Below are 19,307 nucleotides of genomic sequence, written 5' to 3'. Positions count from 1 at the left end.
CCTGTGGACCAGAATGGTATAATAACAACTTTGTTTCCCCAGGAAATGATGCGTTTCCTGACTCGGGCAACACAAGGCTAAGATTAGAGCTGGAGACAGGCAACTAGGAGGACAAACATTTACTGTTCCACTCATGCTTTGCACTTTTTACACCTTTTGAAAATAAGAAAATACAGCAACAAGAAGAAAATATATTATAAAAGATTAGGATATTTTTCTACAACACCAAACAATCCACGTCACCAAACTTTTCTTTATTTGGCAGAAGACTAGGGTTTAGCCGACAATAGTTCAAAAATACATTATTCATATACACCTCTAGTAAAAAACACTATTGAAAACATATCTAAAAATATACAGTGAAACAAACAGCAGAATAAAAACAATTTGCAGGAGTAGGAAGGGGGGCAGGGGGTATTTTACAAGGTAGGTGAGGAATGCTAACACATGACAGTCATAGTTTCCTCTCGTAGCCCTCAGTCCTCTGGTTAGGCCCAGACATTTGGTACCAATATGTGCCCGCACTTTAGAAGAGACAGTTCATGCACTTCACAGCTTTGCTGCCGTAGTCCACGCACTCAGGTCCGATGCACTGGCAGCAGGCGTTGTGAAACCAGCGGTACTTGGATCCTCCCATTGACTCACAGTAAAGTTTACACTGACGAATAGACACGCAGTCGTCAAAGTAGACCACTGTGCACATGCCGTCTGGAATTAAAAAGGACAGAAGAAGAGAAAAAGAGACATGAGTCACAATCCCAGTAAACCTTGTTTGCAAAACAAGGTCCATTTTAGAGCAATTACTGTTACCCTTCAATGTTCCTACTTTTACTTCAGGGGTGAAATTTATTTGCTGCCCAAAGTACGACCATATGTGCGGGCAAGCTTAATGAGTTTACAGCTCAGCTCTGTGGGAACACTCGTATTATGAGTGTGTCTTTATAGCAAATAGCAACAGGGTGAGAAGTTGACAGCCAAAACAACCAAAAAGGAAAATAGACAAAACAAAGCAGAGAACAACATTTCCAACCCAGTTTCATTTCATCAAGTGGAAGTGTTTGGCAGCACTGTTTCCTGTTACATGCTGCAAACATGACCCAGCCCGAACTTGTCCTAATTCAAGACTTTGTAGTCTACTTCAGTTCTGGGTCGGGCCTGATTTTATTACCACGGTTCTTTGTGAGTGTGCATTGATCCAGATGAAAAATATGACAGGACCTGACAGGAACGGAAACCTTTAGTGGACAGCGCATGTGAGAAAGTCATGATCTTTTCTTTAGCAGTGTAACTTATTCAGAAAGTTCAAAATGTGACGCTAACTCTTCACAGTGGGAGGCTAACTGTATTCAAATGGAGAGTGGCAACCAAAGCTGCAAAATCTACAACAAATATTCAGCCAAGTCATTTCATTTGTTGCCTAAGTTTTCATTTTAAAAGGTTGTTTTGGTGCATTGTCTTACGAGGCAGTAGGGCTTCTGCAGTTTAAAAAGAACGAACCTAAGGTTCATGAAAGTAGACTTGTGTAGTTTGGCCACAGGTTGGCTTACAAAAACAGTCAGTATCCTAGTTCCTTTGAGAAAAAGACAATGAGACATTTTCCAGTGGAACTTATACCATCGTAGAAATTAAGCTCTGGGGCATCTGACGTTTAAGATCTTTCCTCATCCTTCCAAATGAAAACACTTTAATGATTAGTAATGTTCCTGACAACCTCTGTGGTGTCACTTTGACACCCATCAGCAACCGCTTTTTAAAGACACAGTGAAGATTTAATTCTCAAGTAGGGTTTAAAAAAAAAACATTTACTTAGAGATGAGGCATTTCTACTGCAAAAATACTAACTTCCAGGCCTAATTTCTGTAGCACTGTGCCATTCTTAAAGTGTCCATTAGATGTAATGTAGAATTCTACATTTTCTCTATTATCAATATCATCAATATGAAGTTGCATGAACTGGAAATATAACAGCAAAGTACAAGTACAGTGAGGCGAGTGCCAAAGCAAACTGAAGTGGAATTTACGGTGTAATAATTGGATTGTTGGATTGATAGATTTGGACCTAAGAAGAGAGAGAGGAGCAAACTCAAATTTCATCACCTTGATTGTCATAGCTGGCGTGGATGCTGTTTCCAGGCACAGAAACATTCTGGTGCGGGCTGTCGAGCGACTCCAGGAAGGACACCAGGTTCTCATGATGAGAGAGCTCCTCAGCGACAGGAAAGGACACCACCATCATGTTGATCGGCGCTTCGCCTTCTGTGAGGGCGCGGAACAGCGAGGGGATCGGACGATGCAGCTCCTCCACTGTGCTCTTTGACGTGGCAGGAGAGTCGCTGTAGTTCTTGGGGTTACACATCCCTGAAATCAGAGAGAGAGGGATGAAAACGATAAATGGTGATTTCAATAAAATATGAAATATTCAGCCATGGAGATTTTTTTAAGTTTTTTTTTTTTTTGCCTTTATTGACAGGACAGCTAAAGAGAGACAGGAAATGTGGGGAGCAGAGAGCGGGGGGAAGACAAGCAGCAAATGGCCAAAGGTTGGGGGTCGAACCCACTACCACTGTGATGGGGACTATGGTCTCCATACATGGGGCACACTTAGACCACTAGGCCACCAGCACCCCAGCCATGTAGATTTTTTATTTTGATCTTCGGACAGCTCATTATATTGGATTCAACCTGAACTGAAGCTAATCTTCAATCATCTTATAGAATCAATGTAATGCTAGAAAGCTATCCAGATTGGCACCGGCCCTGATTTTCACAGTCTGTATCCCTTGAAGAAACTTTGACCTCAGTATTTTAGTGGACTGATCCTTTAAGCATGTTGAAAACGCAGGGAGATCAGTTGTAAATAATACTTTACTCACAATAGACACATTCAAAAGATGAATGGTTTCACACTCAATTTCAACTCACAAGAGCAATTTAGTAAAACCACACTGCTGTCAACAGTATCTTGTCTCAATTAAGATCCCTTTAAACACTTCATTTCATTTCCAAATACGGTGGTAATCGCTCGATGGAGTCCCCATATCCTCAGATAGGATCTTTCAGACCCTTCCAACGAGTCAAAGTGAATTACAGCTAATGAGTAAATCATTTAATGGGGAGCGGAGTTTGAAAGAGGAATAGGATTACAGACCAACACTCAAAGCAGAGCCAGAACAGCTGTTTTAGATAAAGTGTACACATGGGTCCTCCTTCTCGTGTCCTCCCTCCTCCTCCTCCTCATCTCCTCCTCCCCTCTAAAACACAAACTGTCCTCTGCTGGGCTGCTCTAACCACTCACAGATACACACTTCAAAGCAGCCAGTGTTTGGCACAGATAACATGTTTAGAGTGGAAACTTACTCGAAGTGGTGCTCTGAGAAAAAAAATTCAAACATATAAATGAGAGAAATATACTCGCTTAAAGCTACAGGCTGTCATCGGTGTGTTGTAAAAGGCCTGTTCAGGAGTAAAACTCCTCCACCACAACATCTGTGCAGCAGCAGCAGCAAGTTCAGCACTCAGTGTCGGGTAGTTGGATTTTTTTTCCCACATGAAAGACGTTAAATAAAGCCTGCTTGTCAGCACAAACAGCAATATCTGTCGCTCACAGATGATCTGAGAGTCTGCTGGTTTGCAGGGGAACTCAAGCATACCCGACCGAGGTTCTCTATCGTTATGCATCTTGCTTTGTTTTAGCTCCTTGAATTTTATGCACCATTTTAGCTTTTGCTGCTAGTATAGTGCTAAAATGGTGCATAAAACAGCTAAGATCCAAGCATTTGGTACATTTCCGTGTCTTCTGATCACGTACCTTCACCTCTCTCCTGCTTTCTTTAGGTTTTGTTGGTGTAGTATTACCTCTGTCTCAATTATGGCACTTGAAATCCTGACAGGTGAAGCATGAGTAGCTCTGTGGTGTCTTGAGTGTGTAAATGTTGGAGGTTTAGTTGATGCAGGTTTTTGTATCATGTTAAGGAATAAAAAGGGAAGCAGGGAAGTGACTGCTTGCCTTCATTAAAATAACTTCTGGACTCTGTTTGCACAGTTTGAGGATGCATATGCACACTACGCCGTCTAAACATGTCTTAACAGGCCTACTGAGAGTCAGACCGAGGACACACTGGACCAGAACCTTTGTGAAAAGTGAGTTTAAACACTTTTCGGCTGTGGCTCGGTGGGTAGAGTCAGTCGTCTATTAATCGGACCCAACATACCCAAGTGTCCTTGAGCAAGACACTGAACCCCAAATTGCTCCCGCTGTTGTTCAGAGGTGTGTGAGTGTGTACGAATAAGATCAGCTAATACTGATGGACATTCGCAGCCTCTACCATCAGTGAGTGAATGGGTATGAATGGGTGAATGCGACGAGGAGTGTGTAAAAGCGCCTTGAGTAGTCAGACAGACTAGAAAAGAGCTATATAAATACAAGTCCATTTACCATTTACCAAACACAGATGCACTGTAATCTGCTACAAGGGGAACAGAACAACACCAAATGTTAGAAGTTACAAAATGACTAAAATATGATGCAAAACCATCTCAGAGAGACACATAACAAGATGCTAATTAACACTTGAAGAACATTTCATGTACAGACTAAAACAAAACACCCATTGAGCATATAAAATGACTAAAACAAGATGTCCAACTACAATAAAAAGAGGAAACTCAGCATGCAAACCTTACAAGACACAGCTTTAATAGAAAATAATCATTAAAATGACCACAACAAAATTTGCAAATCAACCACAGACCGAAAAAACAATACTCACAGAAACATGTAAAATGAGACATTATGTGAAAAATATGTCATAAAAAAGCAGCAGAAGTAGAAAGAAGTGTGTGTGTCTTGTTCTGTTAAGTCTGTGTCCGTGGAGCAGTCATCTCATAATCTGAGGACCAGGTCATAAATCTGAGACCTGAACATTTAACTCATTTGACTAATAAGCTCCTTTGACTCTGCCCTGGCCTGTAGAGCCTCAGCTCTGCTCGTGTGAAGCCGGTTAAAAATGAAGGAGCCAAATTTTCTCTTGTTTCATAAATCCGGTTGTTGGGTTTACACCCCGCCCCCCTTAGAGTCTGAAAGTCAAAGTCCGTCTGAGCAGGTCGACCTCTTCTTCCCCTCTCTCTTCCGGCTTCTCCGTCCTTTGATCTTGTGGAAAAACCTCGAGTCTTCCTGTCCACATGTGTGGCTGCCACTTAGCGGCATCAGTTCTCCTTTAATTTCCTCTGCGCTCATACACAGCGGCCCTGTTGGCTCTGCTTCACATTAACCTCCACACTGTCACTTCTCAGAGACACCTTCGTGATCTGGCTTCACTCACTGCACACTCATCCAGTATCAGAGGAGAAACACTCCTAACACACTGGCTCCTTTTTAGATCTGTGTGTGTTACACCCACAGCCTCAAAGTGCTCTGCAGCATGGCGACTCAGAGGTTAACAAGACTGAAACATAGCTGAAGTGTCACATGTATGAAGCAGATTAGTGCCAGAGTTAATATAAATATTTTACAATCTCAGTTTGATCGCAGTGAGAGGCTGCAGGGTCAAATACTGTGAGTGGTCTGAGGATGAGAGAGGTGGGATAAAAGCACAACGTTCCTTCAGAGTTTAACTCACGTGACTTGATGAGTTACTCCAACTCGTATAATCACGGTCATTTAATTCAACAGGGGTGTGACAAACCTGTTTTTTCTTGACTTGCAAACAGTGCTGCATGATTAATTTAATTTCAATCACAATGTGAACATGTGTGATTATATAACCGTAGAAAGGCTGTGATTCATGATTAAATTAATGTGTACATCTGTAAACGTTACAACCTGTGATTGAATGGAGTCTATTCGGTTACGCCCATCAGCTACTATGATAGTGTATGAGTGCATAGAGGACAAGCTCAGCCAAAGTCCTATGATATGTTGTTTTGTCCACAGGGGGCGCCACAGTCAACGTAAACTCAAAAATCCTCCGGAGCTTTAAATTTCCATATTCCTTACTCTTTGGAACACCAGAAAACATGTAGCTTGTCCCAAAATATGTCTGAAATCAGTAAGACATAACACAAAGGTGTCCTGCTGCATCCTATCAAGTTTTGAAGTAAGTGTCTCAGTGAGTTAAGTTAGCCTGCTGTTTTAGCTTAACTGACTTAGTCTAACTAAGTCACACCAGCCGAGCCTTCATTAGCTTATCCAATGAGTCTAGTAACTCTGAAGCCACTGTTTCTACAACTTTAGTAAAATGCTGCACGATTGACTGTTTTATTTGTGTTAGCCAGAGGGTCAAAGTTCAGGCCACAGTCTTGTTTAGAAGTCCCACTCAGTAAAAATATGAGGAACGCTTTTTTGAGTGCTGCGCCTGTTTCTGTTCTATGCTGTTGAACATTTGGTTAAATTATGACTAATTAAATTTAGTGGATCCAGGTGAACAAAAAAAATAGCTGAATTGAATGTTGAAAGTCTAAAATATTGGACTGTTTGAACTTGTCTTTGTTTACAAACTTGTATAAATTATTTGAATATGTCTTGTATTTGTGGACCATTCCTCCAAATCAAAATTTTATTGCATGTTTGCTGTCTTGGGCCATTGTACAAACCTGATAACTGAAATAAATAAAAGCAACATCTTTCTGTTCACAGTCTGAACTGAATCTCAAATCAAGATTTAACTTAACCTCAAATTTAGCACCTGCAGTTTTAGCTTATATTTTGGTTTCCATCAATCATTCTTTAAATATGACAGTCAATACAATTTTGACAAGATCACCTTTTAGAATCTTTCTGATACTAATCTTTTGTTCTGCAGATGTTCAGCAGTCATCACCGGCCTGTCTGAACCTGCTAACACCGTTACACACTGCAGCATTTCCTTCAAACAGTTATAGCTTAAAAATAATATACTGACTAACCTGCCGTCAGCAGTGAAATATGTTGCTAACAGATGAGACACTGTACTCACCCACACAGTCGCAGCACTCTTCCCAAAGGTTCCCCAGACAGAGCATGCACTCCTTACAGCATGAACAGTTCCCATCTGACGGACGACACTGGCACAGCTCCTGAAGGACACACAAAAAATGAAATGAATGAGACACTCACACACTTTAGTATCACATAATAACACAAGTGATGTAGCCACAGTACTTTTGTTTTTGAGACTAAAGTTTATAATGTGTGTGGAAGTCTGAAAACCAGACCAAACTGTGACTCAGTTCCTCTTCATCACTGTTCAAACTGATAATAAAGATTCAAGTTGCAATTCAGAATTCTGGAAGAAGACTGACATTGGATTGTAATGTATTTTAATTAGTTGAAATGTATTGTATTATAATGTGCTGTATCATGATGTAACATAACGTAACTTAACTTATCGTATGGTATCTTATCGTATCGTATTGTATTGTAACATATCTTGTCGTAATGTAACATATCTTGTATCGTTACATAACATTACATATCATTGCGTAACGTTTCCTATCGTGAAGCAACGTATCTCATATCGTAACATATCTTATATCATAATGGAACATATTGCATTCTATCCCAATGTTACGTTACTTATCATATTGTAATGCTATGTGATGTTTTGTAATGTATCGTAATGTATCGTAACATATCGTAAAGTAACGTTGTATTGTATTTTATTGTACAGGGGTGAAAAGTAGATACTAAACAATATGATACCTTATGTTTCTTGTTGTTGTTGTCATCATCTTAAGTTCTTTATAGCTTGAAAAAGTCCGGATTAACACAACAAAACAAAAAAAAAGCCCCACCTTTTTTATTTTGTGCTTTCTCAGTGTCTGGTTTTTGTGATTTGGAGCAGGTGTAACACTTCAAACTAACAATGTTTCATAGAACTATGAGGGAAGGGAAGGTTGGCGGTTCGATCCCAGCTCCGGCAGTCACATGCGGAAGTGTCCTTGAGCAAGACACTGAACCCCTAATTGCTCCCGCTGTTGTTCAGCGTTGTGTGAATGTGTATGAATGAGATTAGCTAATATTGATGGTCCCTCACTACATAGCAGCCTCTGCCATCAGTGAGTGAATGGATGAATGCGAATGACAGAATGTAAAAAGCGCTTTGAGTGGTCAGAAAGACTAGAAAGTACATTTACCATTTACCAAATCATCAGCATTGATATGATAGTACAAAGTTAGGTGAGTTGCTTAAGCTGTTAAGCATCAGAGTCAGGTAATGTTTCATGTAAGGGATAGTTAAAAAAATAATTAAGGATTGAACTATGACATTTTTTCCGATAATTCTGAGATTTTATTCTGGTAAAAAAACAAAAAAAATAAACCTTGTTGCCCTTTTTTTTTCTTTGTTGAAGTATCATAAGTTCGTACTTGTAGTATAAACATAACATGGTCTTGATCCCTTGTACCTACATGTATATTGGTACTCACTATAATGACACAGAATAAGCACTAAAATAAGTAGTTATTTCACCAGAGATGAGCTGCAGACTGCTGCCCATAGATGTTATTAAGTGTGACAGAGTTACATTAACAAGTTCAATGCAGACAAACAGATTCATCCTCCAGACTGCACAAGGCCTGAGCATCCTGCACATTTTGTTAAAATGTAATAACAATGCTGCTGTATTTACAGAATGTTAGTTTTCACTTTGTTATCCCTTAAATTGGTGGCATCCAAGAGGTCATCAAACTTACTTTAATGAACCTGCGGTGAAAACATTATGGAGAGTCCATGTTTACAGTATCTAATACAAGTGCAACATAAGAGTTAAAAATCCCAGAGCAGACAAAACCCAACACGCAGACGTGCTGTGCAAACAGAAGACGTACCATTAAAACATCAACACAGGAGCAACAGCAGGTTTGCTTCATGTACAGTAACTATTATCACACACAAGCCAATACAAGACAGACCAACTGTACTGTGTGCCTGGCATGTGTGGCATTTATCCAAGTATGTTAACTCCATCCACACAATACACAGATAACTGTAAGATAAAAGACTTGGCGTGTTTGAATTCATGAACACAGCAGCTTCTGACACATCAGGGTTCAAAGTGTTTAAAACTTTATCTTGAATGTTTATTTTTACTGCACATGAGACTCAGGGGATGATACTGTTTAACAGTAAACTTGTACTGCACTTTATGAGCATCTTACTTTTCCTAATCGTGCTACTTTATTCTCTTTATCTACTACGTCTCTACACTTTTCTGACAGCATAGTTTCCAGTTATAGCCATGAGTAGAGGAAATACTTAATTCCTTCCCTTAAAGCTCCTGTAAGGGTAATTTACAATGATTCATAATGTCTCTTAACACTGCCATTATGTGCTATATCACACAGATTCATTATGGGGGATACATGTGACTGTTTCAAGGAAACAAAATGTGACTGTTTTGAATAAGATCAACAAAGAGATAAAAGGTACAGGCTCAGATTTGGCCTAATGGTTAAATTGTGCGCCAATATGGCGGGCGGCCCGGGTTCGATTCTGGCCCGCAGCCCCTTTCCCGCATGTCATTCCCCCACTCTCTACCAGTTTCCTGCTCTATCCACTGTCCCCTCCTGTCTATAAAGGTGTAAAAGCCCAAAAAAATCTATCTTAAAAAAAAAGAGATAAAAGGTACCACTCTGTCCACAGGGGGTGCCAAAATCAACACAAAATAAACGTTCCTTACTGTAGCTTTAAGTAAAAGTACTATTACAACCCTTTCAAAATACTCTGTTGCAAGAAAAAATTCCTACACTGAAAATATTTCTGGTGTAATGGAGCACACATATAAAATGTTCATACAGCTGAAGTCCTCTATTGTGAAGGTATTGTTGCCATTACAAGAGGCAACTGAGGCCAGAATTTCCAAAATATGACCAAAGTTATAACTAAGAATGATCCGTTTTTGTCCTTTTTGTCAGTGTCATAAAATGTTTTCAGTATGATGGGCATTCATTTCATTAGAGAGAGATATTAAGAGTCCTTAATCAGAACTGCCCTGAGGTGGCTTCACAAATTTACGATTCTGAAACACAAATACTGAACCCCTGAAAATCTCCATCTATTAGCTACATGTGTGAAAGGTAAGTTCCTTAAATATCAGAACCTGTCACCCTTGAAATTATCCAGGAGATTTTTGGAGTGTGTGAAGGCAAAATGGCTGTTTGTGCCTCTACTTATGAATGCCTTATTGAACAAACTTAATGTAGATATATAACAGAACTGGAAAAGACTAGCCCATCTCTTCAAATCAGTATCAGTATTTAGTGCATCACAAAATATCTCTGGTTAACGCCCTTTTTTAGATCAAGTCTGGGGCCCTAAACCTCCATTACACACATTAATCACTCTATTTTAATTTGCATACTGCCAAATTCTTACCAGAGTTTTCTCAAAACACTAAAGACCAGGACTAGATCATACACTTGTCCATCATGAGCAAGACTTTGTTGACTTATTTGGCAACAATAGTAAGACAAAACATGTTTTCAAAACCAACAAGCCAAAGGTGCAACTCAAGCAAGAAGAAAGAAGTGGTTGGCTAATTTAAAAAAAACAGGAATGTTCACAGCTCGAAAAAAGGAAGACGATGAGGTTAAGGTTGTTGCACAGAATTTGTGAGTCAAGAACGGGTTCATTGCATCATATACAGGCTTGTGGAAACAGAAAAGGCTCCTGCTGAATAATTCTCATATTACTTTTTGTAGCAGGAAGGTAACATTACAACATGAGCCTCTGCACACATCCTAAAACATGAAACTGATCCCATGACTCCTCCACAGACACTTCAACCATAAAACAGCGTCACTGCTCGACTCCAGTGTTCCTCCGGGGACGGTGAAGGAAACTGAAACGTGTAGGTGGGATTGAAAAGTAGGTGAGAGCAGAGCCAGAGGAGCTCCTCGCTCTCTCTCTCTGTTCTCTCCTGACACAGAACAGGGAGCACATTCCTCTACGTCAAGGTCAGCACGATGAGGGAGGCGGCGGGGGAGAAACGGAGGGAGGCAGAAGAAAACACCTGGAGAACAGAACATGGCTGCTCCCCCCTCCAGCTACACACTTTCCCCCTCCTTCCTTCCCTTTCTCTCCAGTGTTTTTTCTCTGTTCTTATCTCCTCCTCCTCTCTTTCTCTACTTTTCTCCCTCTCCCTCCTCCCTTTTCCCTTTTTTACTCCCTCTGCTCCTCCTTTATATCTGTGCAGAAGCCATCTCCTGCGCGTAAACAGTCCTGGCAATGATAAAAGACTCTTCAGTGAGTCACCAGTGAAGGATTGTAAAACCACACACAGTTCACTTAATCACCGGCCTCTCAATTCCCAAACCTCTGATCAAGATCTGATCCCACTGCTTTGACTCTCCGAGGTGAGATTATAAAAAACTAAACAGCTGCCCCGGGGGAGAAAAACTTGCATCTCATATTTCACAAACAAGAAAAAAGAAAATGCCTTTTTTTCTTCCAAATCCTTGTCCTGAAAAAAAGAGGCTTTAGCAAGCAAACAAGCTGGAGCCAGAAGATATTTAACTTAGCTTAGCTCTGCCTAATAAATAAAAGAAGAGAGACAGAGTTAAGTCTCTTAACGTTCAAAGGTCCAGAAGTTTATAAGCATCTCTATCCTTCCAAACCAAACATTTGGGGTAAAAACTGGATTAAATCTCTGGCCAAGACTTTCTGATAGATTACTAAATCTTTACCTCACATGGTGGTGCCAGAATGATACAGCTAAAAGTAGACGTGTTTAGCTAACCTCTTAGCTAATCTTGATGTTTGAAGTCACGAACTAGAGGAGCTAGCTGGTTTAGGAGTAAAAACTGGGAGTTGTTTCAGCAAGGGAAAACAGCTTTCATTTATACCCCCCAAAAAAGAATGATTTGTCTTTCAATACCAATACATGTCACTCTATAAACATGCCATAGCTTTTTTTTTTACACACACAGCAATTGTCAAAACTAGCATATATAGGCTACTTGAAGCAAGGTCAAGCTGCTAGCCTCATTTTTTTTAAATAACAACTACTTTAAAGTAAAACCACAAAACCACCTCAATTCACATGTAAAAACATGTAAACTAAAGAGACTTCTGCCAGAATGTGAGTGCTGGAGCTATCAGTTAGCAAACAGCAGCTAATAGTGACTTTCTGTTTTCAAAAAATAAATAGTTTTATTCCAAAACTTAATATGGCCTTATCTAAAAATGCATGTTCTGTTTACCACGTGTTACTCAGCCTCAGAGACTCTAATAGTCTGTCTGTATCTGACAGAATGCTAAATGCTTCTAGCTTGGTGCCAGTGTATGCTACACTAAGCCAATTGTCTCCAGACCCCAGTTTTACACTTTCTAATCCACCTCTGTCGATAAAGAAAATAAAATGCCAAATTATGACTTTCAAAACAGACACAATGCGAAGTGTAATGTAGTGTGAAGTTATGTCATGGGATTTGTTTCTTGATGGTAGTTTCCTCAGGGAGATTAATGAAGATTATTTAACCGTACCAAGTGAAGTTAAAGGCACAGTGAGGAGTTTTTCACTGAGTTTGAAATAGTCTCACTCTGACATTGATGCCTTCATAGTAAAATGAGCACATCAGGTAAGGTTTTCTGCATTGAAAGCAGAGTCGATATCCTGCACTCATCGTGTAGTGGTTCAGATTAGAGCTCTTCTGGCAAAGCTTGGCAGGGAGAAGTAAGTTAGTAAGTAAGAAGTATGTTTTTTAGCCTTAACAAAATTGTGTTTGTTCCCTGGTGGATAAGTGTTTAAGATCCGTGCCCTAAAATAATGTCCAAGGTTAAAGTCTGGGTAGAGACTGTTGTTATATCTCAATAACCTCACTTTATACACAAGCTTTCCAACAAAGGCAAAATCATCATAAAGCAAAAATGAAAAATATCTCTCTGTTGTTGCTTTAACAGTTTGATGGGCAAAGGGAGGAATAGAAATAAGTACATTTTCAGACATTTAACAGAGTCAACAACCAACAGACATGTTGATCTTAACTTCTACGGTTGAAACTCCACAATCACACTCCCCACTGAAATGGATGAGGCTATCTGGATGACTTTAAGAGGCCTTATTAAGCCTCCTTTGCCTCTCAGAGGAAACTTCTGTCATCGCTCAAAACTCTGCAGAAGCAAGACAAAAGGAGAAAAAGTGAACTCGCTGCCTCGTCCTGCTGCTGTGTATTAACTCTGAAATCTACGGCCCCACCCTGCTAAGCAGCCCACTCTGCACACAGTTGTGGCGTGTGATTCAATCCTAACTGTATATTTCTCCCAACCAACCAACCTCCCCCCACAGACATGCACACCTCCTCCTGACCTCAGCCTCCCCTCTCGTGTTCTCCCACCCTCAGGGATTTTGGGGAATTCAGACAAATGACTTGAGATGGCAGCAGAGCGTAAAAGCGAGCGTCGGGCAGCAGATCTCACTAATCACTAACAACATGGAGCTTCTGCATAGCGGTAAGAGGCGGAAAAGTTTCTCCTTGACGGCACACGCACCATCGCTCCCGGCTCTGACAGCTAGCAAGTTGGTGTCGAGGAGGTCGGGGAAGCTACAGCGCTTTTGTTGAGCAATGATTCATGAGGAGAAATAAGCCACCTGGAAGTTAAGAGGAGTGAGCAGAGCCAAAAATGTTCTGCTGATCACATGAGGATTGGATTTGAAATAAATTAACCACAGAGGAACAGAGTTAGCGGGGTGTTAGTCAGCTCAAATGTTGATAAAAAAATGTTGCGTTGGAACAGAGGGGCACATAGAGACTCATTTCTAGTGGAAAAATACATACAAATAAATTGTTTTTTTCCATTTCGAGACAGAATATCCTTTACTTAAATGTTTGGGTTCAGAATAAAAAATGCAGAAGAGGCAGATTGCGATGATGAAGTAGCCAAGAAAGATGAAGATGATTCTCTGGTTGTTTATTGAGATATTATTCAACTGAAGAATGAATCACAGGTTGACAAATTAAGTCAGACATTTAGAGAGCAGAGACTTGTGTTTTAATGTTTGCTGGTTCAAGCTTTCCAAATGTGAAGATCGGCTTATTTTAATCTATTGGAAACTATTATTACTTGCATTGCATCTCTGAGTCTTTGGGCAACAGGTGCTTTGAAAGAAAAGCATGGCAAAGTCAAAAGTCTCATTTAGAAAAACTTTGATTTTTAACATTTGAGGCAAAGATAAGTTGCATAAAATAAAAAGGTAATGAATGAAAACATTGCTTTGTAACTTGACCTGCTGTTTTTCTCAATTTGAAAAATGAATTTATACATCTTTTCTTTTCTAAAAACAAAAGCCTGTGTGTCTGTCGGTCTGTGTGTGTTTTAGTGTGTTCAGGACGTTTTACAGGTCTTCCCCACTAACTTAAAAAATGTACCTCACTCAGTGCCTGAGGTCACACAGGTGAAACGGCCACTGAGGTTAAACACAGTACTTTAAAGATGCTAATGGGAGAGGCAGCACCACTTAACACACAGAGGGTCAGACACACACACACACACACACACACACACACACACACACACACACACACACACACACACACACACACACACACACACACACACACACAGGACAGAAGACAAGCTGCAGCTCCAATGTGAGCTGACAGGTGGTGTAAAGACGGGCCAACACTTCTCTTCATGTTTTCCCTCAAAATAACCAGAATGCATGACTGACTGTGTTAATTATGGGGTACCACCCGTCTGCACCCACCCACACCCCCCTCCTCACCCAGAGGGCCCCAGACATGAGGGAAGAAGTGACACAAAGGAAGTGATGCCAGAAAGTCAACAAGAGTCAAAAGTCAGAGTCGGGGCTGATGAGAAAATATTACAAACTGAGCCAAAACAAGGAAACTTCACATAAATCAAAGAGCTGGTGAGCACTTTCCCCCATGATCCTTTGCTCTACAACACAGACTCTGACTGTGCAGGAATCTCTCAGGTAGAGAGCAGGTGTGCATGAAGTTGCACTCTTAAATTCACATCACTGCTTCTCCTTTTCTCGCTCTGGGAGAACTTTCTCCGCAGACTTTTCCTGGCTTATCGAAGGAATGTATCTACATTCTTCACCACAGATTTCACTTTTGTTCTCCGATCAAGATCTCTCCACCTCGGCCAGGACACGAGGCACATTTCACTTGAAAGAAGTGCCACAGTTGAGACATATTTTCTTCAGCCAGCAGAATATTAGTGCATAGTTTGAGTCTGTCCTGCCAGATTCATTTCATCATAAATTGTACCAAAGCACGTCCTCAACTGCTCTGCTGCAGCTCAACTTGGACTTGCAACAGACACATTTTTGACTCGTGTTTTCCTCAGGAGAAATATCAGCCTGTGTTTACACCAAACAGCTGCACCACTGCAGGGAAAAAGCTTGAACTTGGATGCTCTCACTTCAAAGTTTCCAACTTTATATCTACAGCAAAGCTCATCAACTTCACGAGTTCAGTACAGCAGTGATGAAGAGAATAAGAGTTCACATTGACCTCACGTGTGTGCACATTTTTAAGGGATCAAAGGGGATTTTTGAAGAGGCAAAACACACCCTTGTCTAGTTTAACATTTGTTGGACAACAACTGACAGAAGTTTGTTGAATATTTTTCAATATCAAGAGTGATATCTGTGAGAAACTTTATGAATCACATGGTGGGTTAGCAGCCATGGCTCAGGGGCAAAGTTTGCATGGTATAAACGTATTTGTTAATTCAACATTGAGCATCCAACACTCCAAAAGGACTAAAAAAAAGTGTCCCTTACCTGGATGAGACACTTGCTGACGTCGCTGGCGCAGAGGGCCTTGTTGCAGCCGGAGGTCAGAGTCAGGCCTGAGAGGAGGAAGAGGAGAGCGGCGGTGGCAGGGAGGATCAGCTGACCGGGCCTCATCCTGACGGCTCACCAGCACGGCAAAACTGGAAACACCTACATCAACACGAGACACAGGACAGGACCTCAGAGACAAATAAACAAAACCTCATCCCTGACATTCCACAGGAGGAAAGGAGAAGAGCTGCGGAGGGAGCAATACAAATGATAAAATAAGAGAAATGAAACACTCTGAGTTTTATCTCAAAGAAAGCTGGAGTCACCTTTTTTTTTGTATAAAAATATCTCTACAAGAAAAGGAATCTGTTTCTTTTTGTGTTCAAAATCAAGATGTCATAAGAATTTTTGAACAAACAACAAAAAAAGTGGCCACACATCATGACACCCACATCATCCAGATAATGAACAATATTTGGACCACAGGCAGACCTCTTGTTGTATGCATACCACAAACACTCAAATCTTACCTGTCTTTGTTGGGTGTAATGAGATACTTTGACCAGAAATCAGACATCAACACCCGGTGAGATTCTAGGATTGTATTATTGCATCTACCTTTGATGTATTTCAGCAGACTTTAAACTAAACAACATTAAAACATGATGTTTTTACTCTGTGGTCCTTTATTGTGTGCCTCAGTTATTACAGGATACCTGCATTCTGATGTATTTAACTACATTTAGTGCTAAAGCTTTAACATCAGAGCTTAAATCGCAGCAACTTGATGAAAGTTTTTAATATTAAATACAGTTAAAAAGTCACAGCTACACTTTACAGAAGCATTAACAACTTTGACACATAGTTAGGATCACTTTTTCAAAATGCCTGCGTCACATTTCATTCAAAGCCAGCACACACACACACTCACGTTACTGCGGAATAACAACACACAGACACATCTGGCAACATCAGCTTCCTTCAATCTAGTCTTTTTGTTCTCCAAAGTGTGTCCCCGTTAACATGCCGTCTGATCCTTTTTCTCGCTTTTACACTTCAACACTTTCTTCGCTGCACATTGTTCCGATTCACATGACGGGGAGAGAACATGTGAGGAACATTAGCTCCCGCAGTTTATTCACCTCTTTTATGCTCATCGCCAACAACCAAATCACTTTGTTTCACTCGCACGCAGCAACGAGACAACCGAGCGAAGGAAAGAAGCGGATTATTAAAGAAAAACTGAGTTTCAAACTTACCACAACTCTGTAAAAAGTCCCTGGCTCTGCTTTTAAAGAGGGAGTGTGCCTGTTTTCTCTTTGAACTTCTCCAGGATGGTGTTCTGCCGCCGCTCAAGTGTCCACTGTGTCCAGAGGGCGTCAGTCTCTCCGCAGCAGAAAGCGACAGGCAGTCGGGCGCCTTAAAGGCACACACTCCATTTTCTACCCAACATCTGAGAAGGGAGACACCGGGCCTCAGGTCACACACACACCGGCCGAGTGTCTGCAGGGTCTCGGACATGAAAGATCCGCCTCAACGCCCCTTAAACACAATCAGGAGAACTTTTACAACCGCGTCCCGCTGTGCGTAAAAGTCTGGTGCGTAAAATCCATGTTTATCTTCGTTAAGGCCACATTCGGACCTGTGTTAGCACGCCCAGGTAGGCTCTGTTTGGCTACTTTTACACCAGAAGATCTTTACTTTCCAAGCCACCCCCCACTTCACTTAACAGTCCTTTGTCTGAGTTATCAGAGGACTTGTGTGTGCGCTCGTTAGGTGAGAAAAGGGCGATTCGGAAGCTGAGGAGTACAACAGACCTCCCACTGAGAAGCGTCCCTGCGCTCTCTTGTAGCTTCTCTGATGGGCCATCGAAGCACATTGTTGTTAACACGTGTTTACTTGAGCCTGCATCAAAACCCAACAACAGGCCGCATTTCCAGCCTGCAGGGGAGGAAGGTCAGAGAGGAACAGACACACCCTCAGGCAAGGCAGGGTTATCTAAACTGCAATCATATTTAAGGGAGGAACTTATCTATACAGGAACAATCTCGGGCAAATAAAAGTCTTGTTCAAACGTGATAAATATTATTATTGTATCTTTACATTAAGAAAGCCAATCAGGCTACACAACAAATTCTACAACAAATTATAAAGGCCTAAGCCTCCATGGGGCTTAGAAATTTCCGTTTAAGTGAGTTTTATAATCAATTTAAATGATTTTTCATGTAGCATTTGTAAGAGGAGAACCAACATATGTTCCACACAAATACATCTCACTGTATCAGTGGAAGTGACAAATATGTAATGGACCCTCCTTTAATATAAGGGAGGTTTTGTATTGAAATAGTTCTATTATCTTCTGCAGATGTCAGAGTTCAATATGAATCCCAAACATCCCTGATAAACACAGGTACATTGTGCAGTTTGTGTCAGTAGTGATGTTCCTCACAACAGGTGGAAGAGGTTGAAGACCCTTAGAGTTGTCAGGTAGAAATAGCACTAAAGTTGTGCAAAAATGCCTTTCAAGTCAAAGTCCTGCATTCAGAACTTCAAAATGTAAAGTATCATAGGTAAAAACAGAAGCATTCAGACTAGAAGAAAGGAGCTGCTGTTCCTTCTTTAGCTTCTGAGATTGCTGATTTGAAAATATTAAAATAAATCACACCGGATCAGTTGTCAGTGTTTGCTCATCGTGTAGTTTGTTTTGCAGATCATAAAGAGACCGCTCTGTTTATTCATCCCATTTCATAAACGTCTATATTCTCCTCACATGGGTTTTAGGGATTTTTTCAATCAAAAAATAGATAAAAAAGGAATGATCAAAATGATGGACAACCAAATCAGAACCAGATAAATATCAAAGAACATATTTTGTGTCTGAAGAGGACATTTACAAAACAGGATAATGCATAAGGTAAATTTGTTGGGATGATATGGATATAGGGCAGATTAATTCTTTAATGTTTTTATTCTGCCTTAGCTGGACATCAGTGGGGTTTAAATGTAAATGCTTTTAAGTTTGAATGTATGTATTAATACATGTTAAGTGAGAATCAGTTAAATGGTAACTCTAAGTCGCTGCCTGTGTTGTTAAAACCAATGGACCAAAAACAAGATGTGATATGAGAGGATCCTGAAAAGATCAGATTAAAGCTCCGAGTTGCAGAGCAGGCTGTAAAGAATGTCTTTGCACAGGGCTAAGATTGTTTAAACCACAAATATAATGATTATTTGTAATATTTTAATCTCTAAACTCATTAACAGTTATTGACTCTGAATGAAAGGAGGATTACTCTTCAGTTTGAGGTTTAGGGAGATATAAAACCTCATCACATCACTGCAAACACATCATGGTGTCTTCGTGTGAGCAGAGCTGCAAACAGTGACATCTACTGGCTGAAAGTAGTACTGCTCTCTAGACTCATTTGAAAATCATTTAGTACATAATTTCTAGAAGAGCTGTTTATTTTTATGTTACAATAATCAGTGAAATAACTCTGGAAAGTCATTAAAAATATTAAAATACAAGCAAAAAATTTGAGCTGGATGAGCAGCAGAGGGACAGATGACACCAA

The 19,307-nt window shown here is 40.4% G+C and overlaps 1 protein-coding gene across 1 annotated transcript; it reads right to left on the bottom strand.

Annotated features, from left to right (window-relative positions):
• Window positions 1-233: 233 nt before the first annotated feature.
• Window positions 234-17,701, bottom strand: twsg1a (twisted gastrulation BMP signaling modulator 1a). The gene is made up of 5 exons (XM_034703767.1): window positions 16,992-17,701; window positions 15,730-15,891; window positions 6,954-7,053; window positions 2,098-2,358; window positions 234-708 (listed from the first exon to the last, which is right to left on the bottom strand). Exons 2-5 carry the CDS (start codon window positions 15,853-15,855, stop codon window positions 527-529), a joined length of 669 nt encoding a protein of 222 aa, XP_034559658.1. The 5' UTR covers window positions 15,856-15,891; window positions 16,992-17,701; the 3' UTR covers window positions 234-526.
• Window positions 17,702-19,307: the final 1,606 nt, after the last annotated feature.

Source organism: Notolabrus celidotus, chromosome 15, assembly GCF_009762535.1.
Source record: "Notolabrus celidotus isolate fNotCel1 chromosome 15, fNotCel1.pri, whole genome shotgun sequence".
Lineage (NCBI taxonomy): Eukaryota > Metazoa > Chordata > Actinopteri > Labriformes > Labridae > Notolabrus > Notolabrus celidotus.
This window is presented reverse-complemented; position numbering and strand designations above follow the sequence as displayed.

What these genes read in the sequence shown, in the direction of transcription:
- twsg1a (XM_034703767.1), bottom strand. Translation starts at nt 15,855, where the DNA reads ATGAGGCCCGGTCAGCTGATCCTCCCTGCCACCGCCGCTCTCCTCTTC. An exon ending in AGAGTGCTGCGACTGTGTGG is followed by an intron (nt 2,359 to 6,953) that starts GTGAGTACAGTG and finishes CTCTGATTTCAG; the next exon opens with GGATGTGTAACCCCAAGAAC. An exon ending in CGCCAGCTATGACAATCAAG is followed by an intron (nt 709 to 2,097) that starts GTGATGAAATTT and finishes TTTTAATTCCAG; the next exon opens with ACGGCATGTGCACAGTGGTC.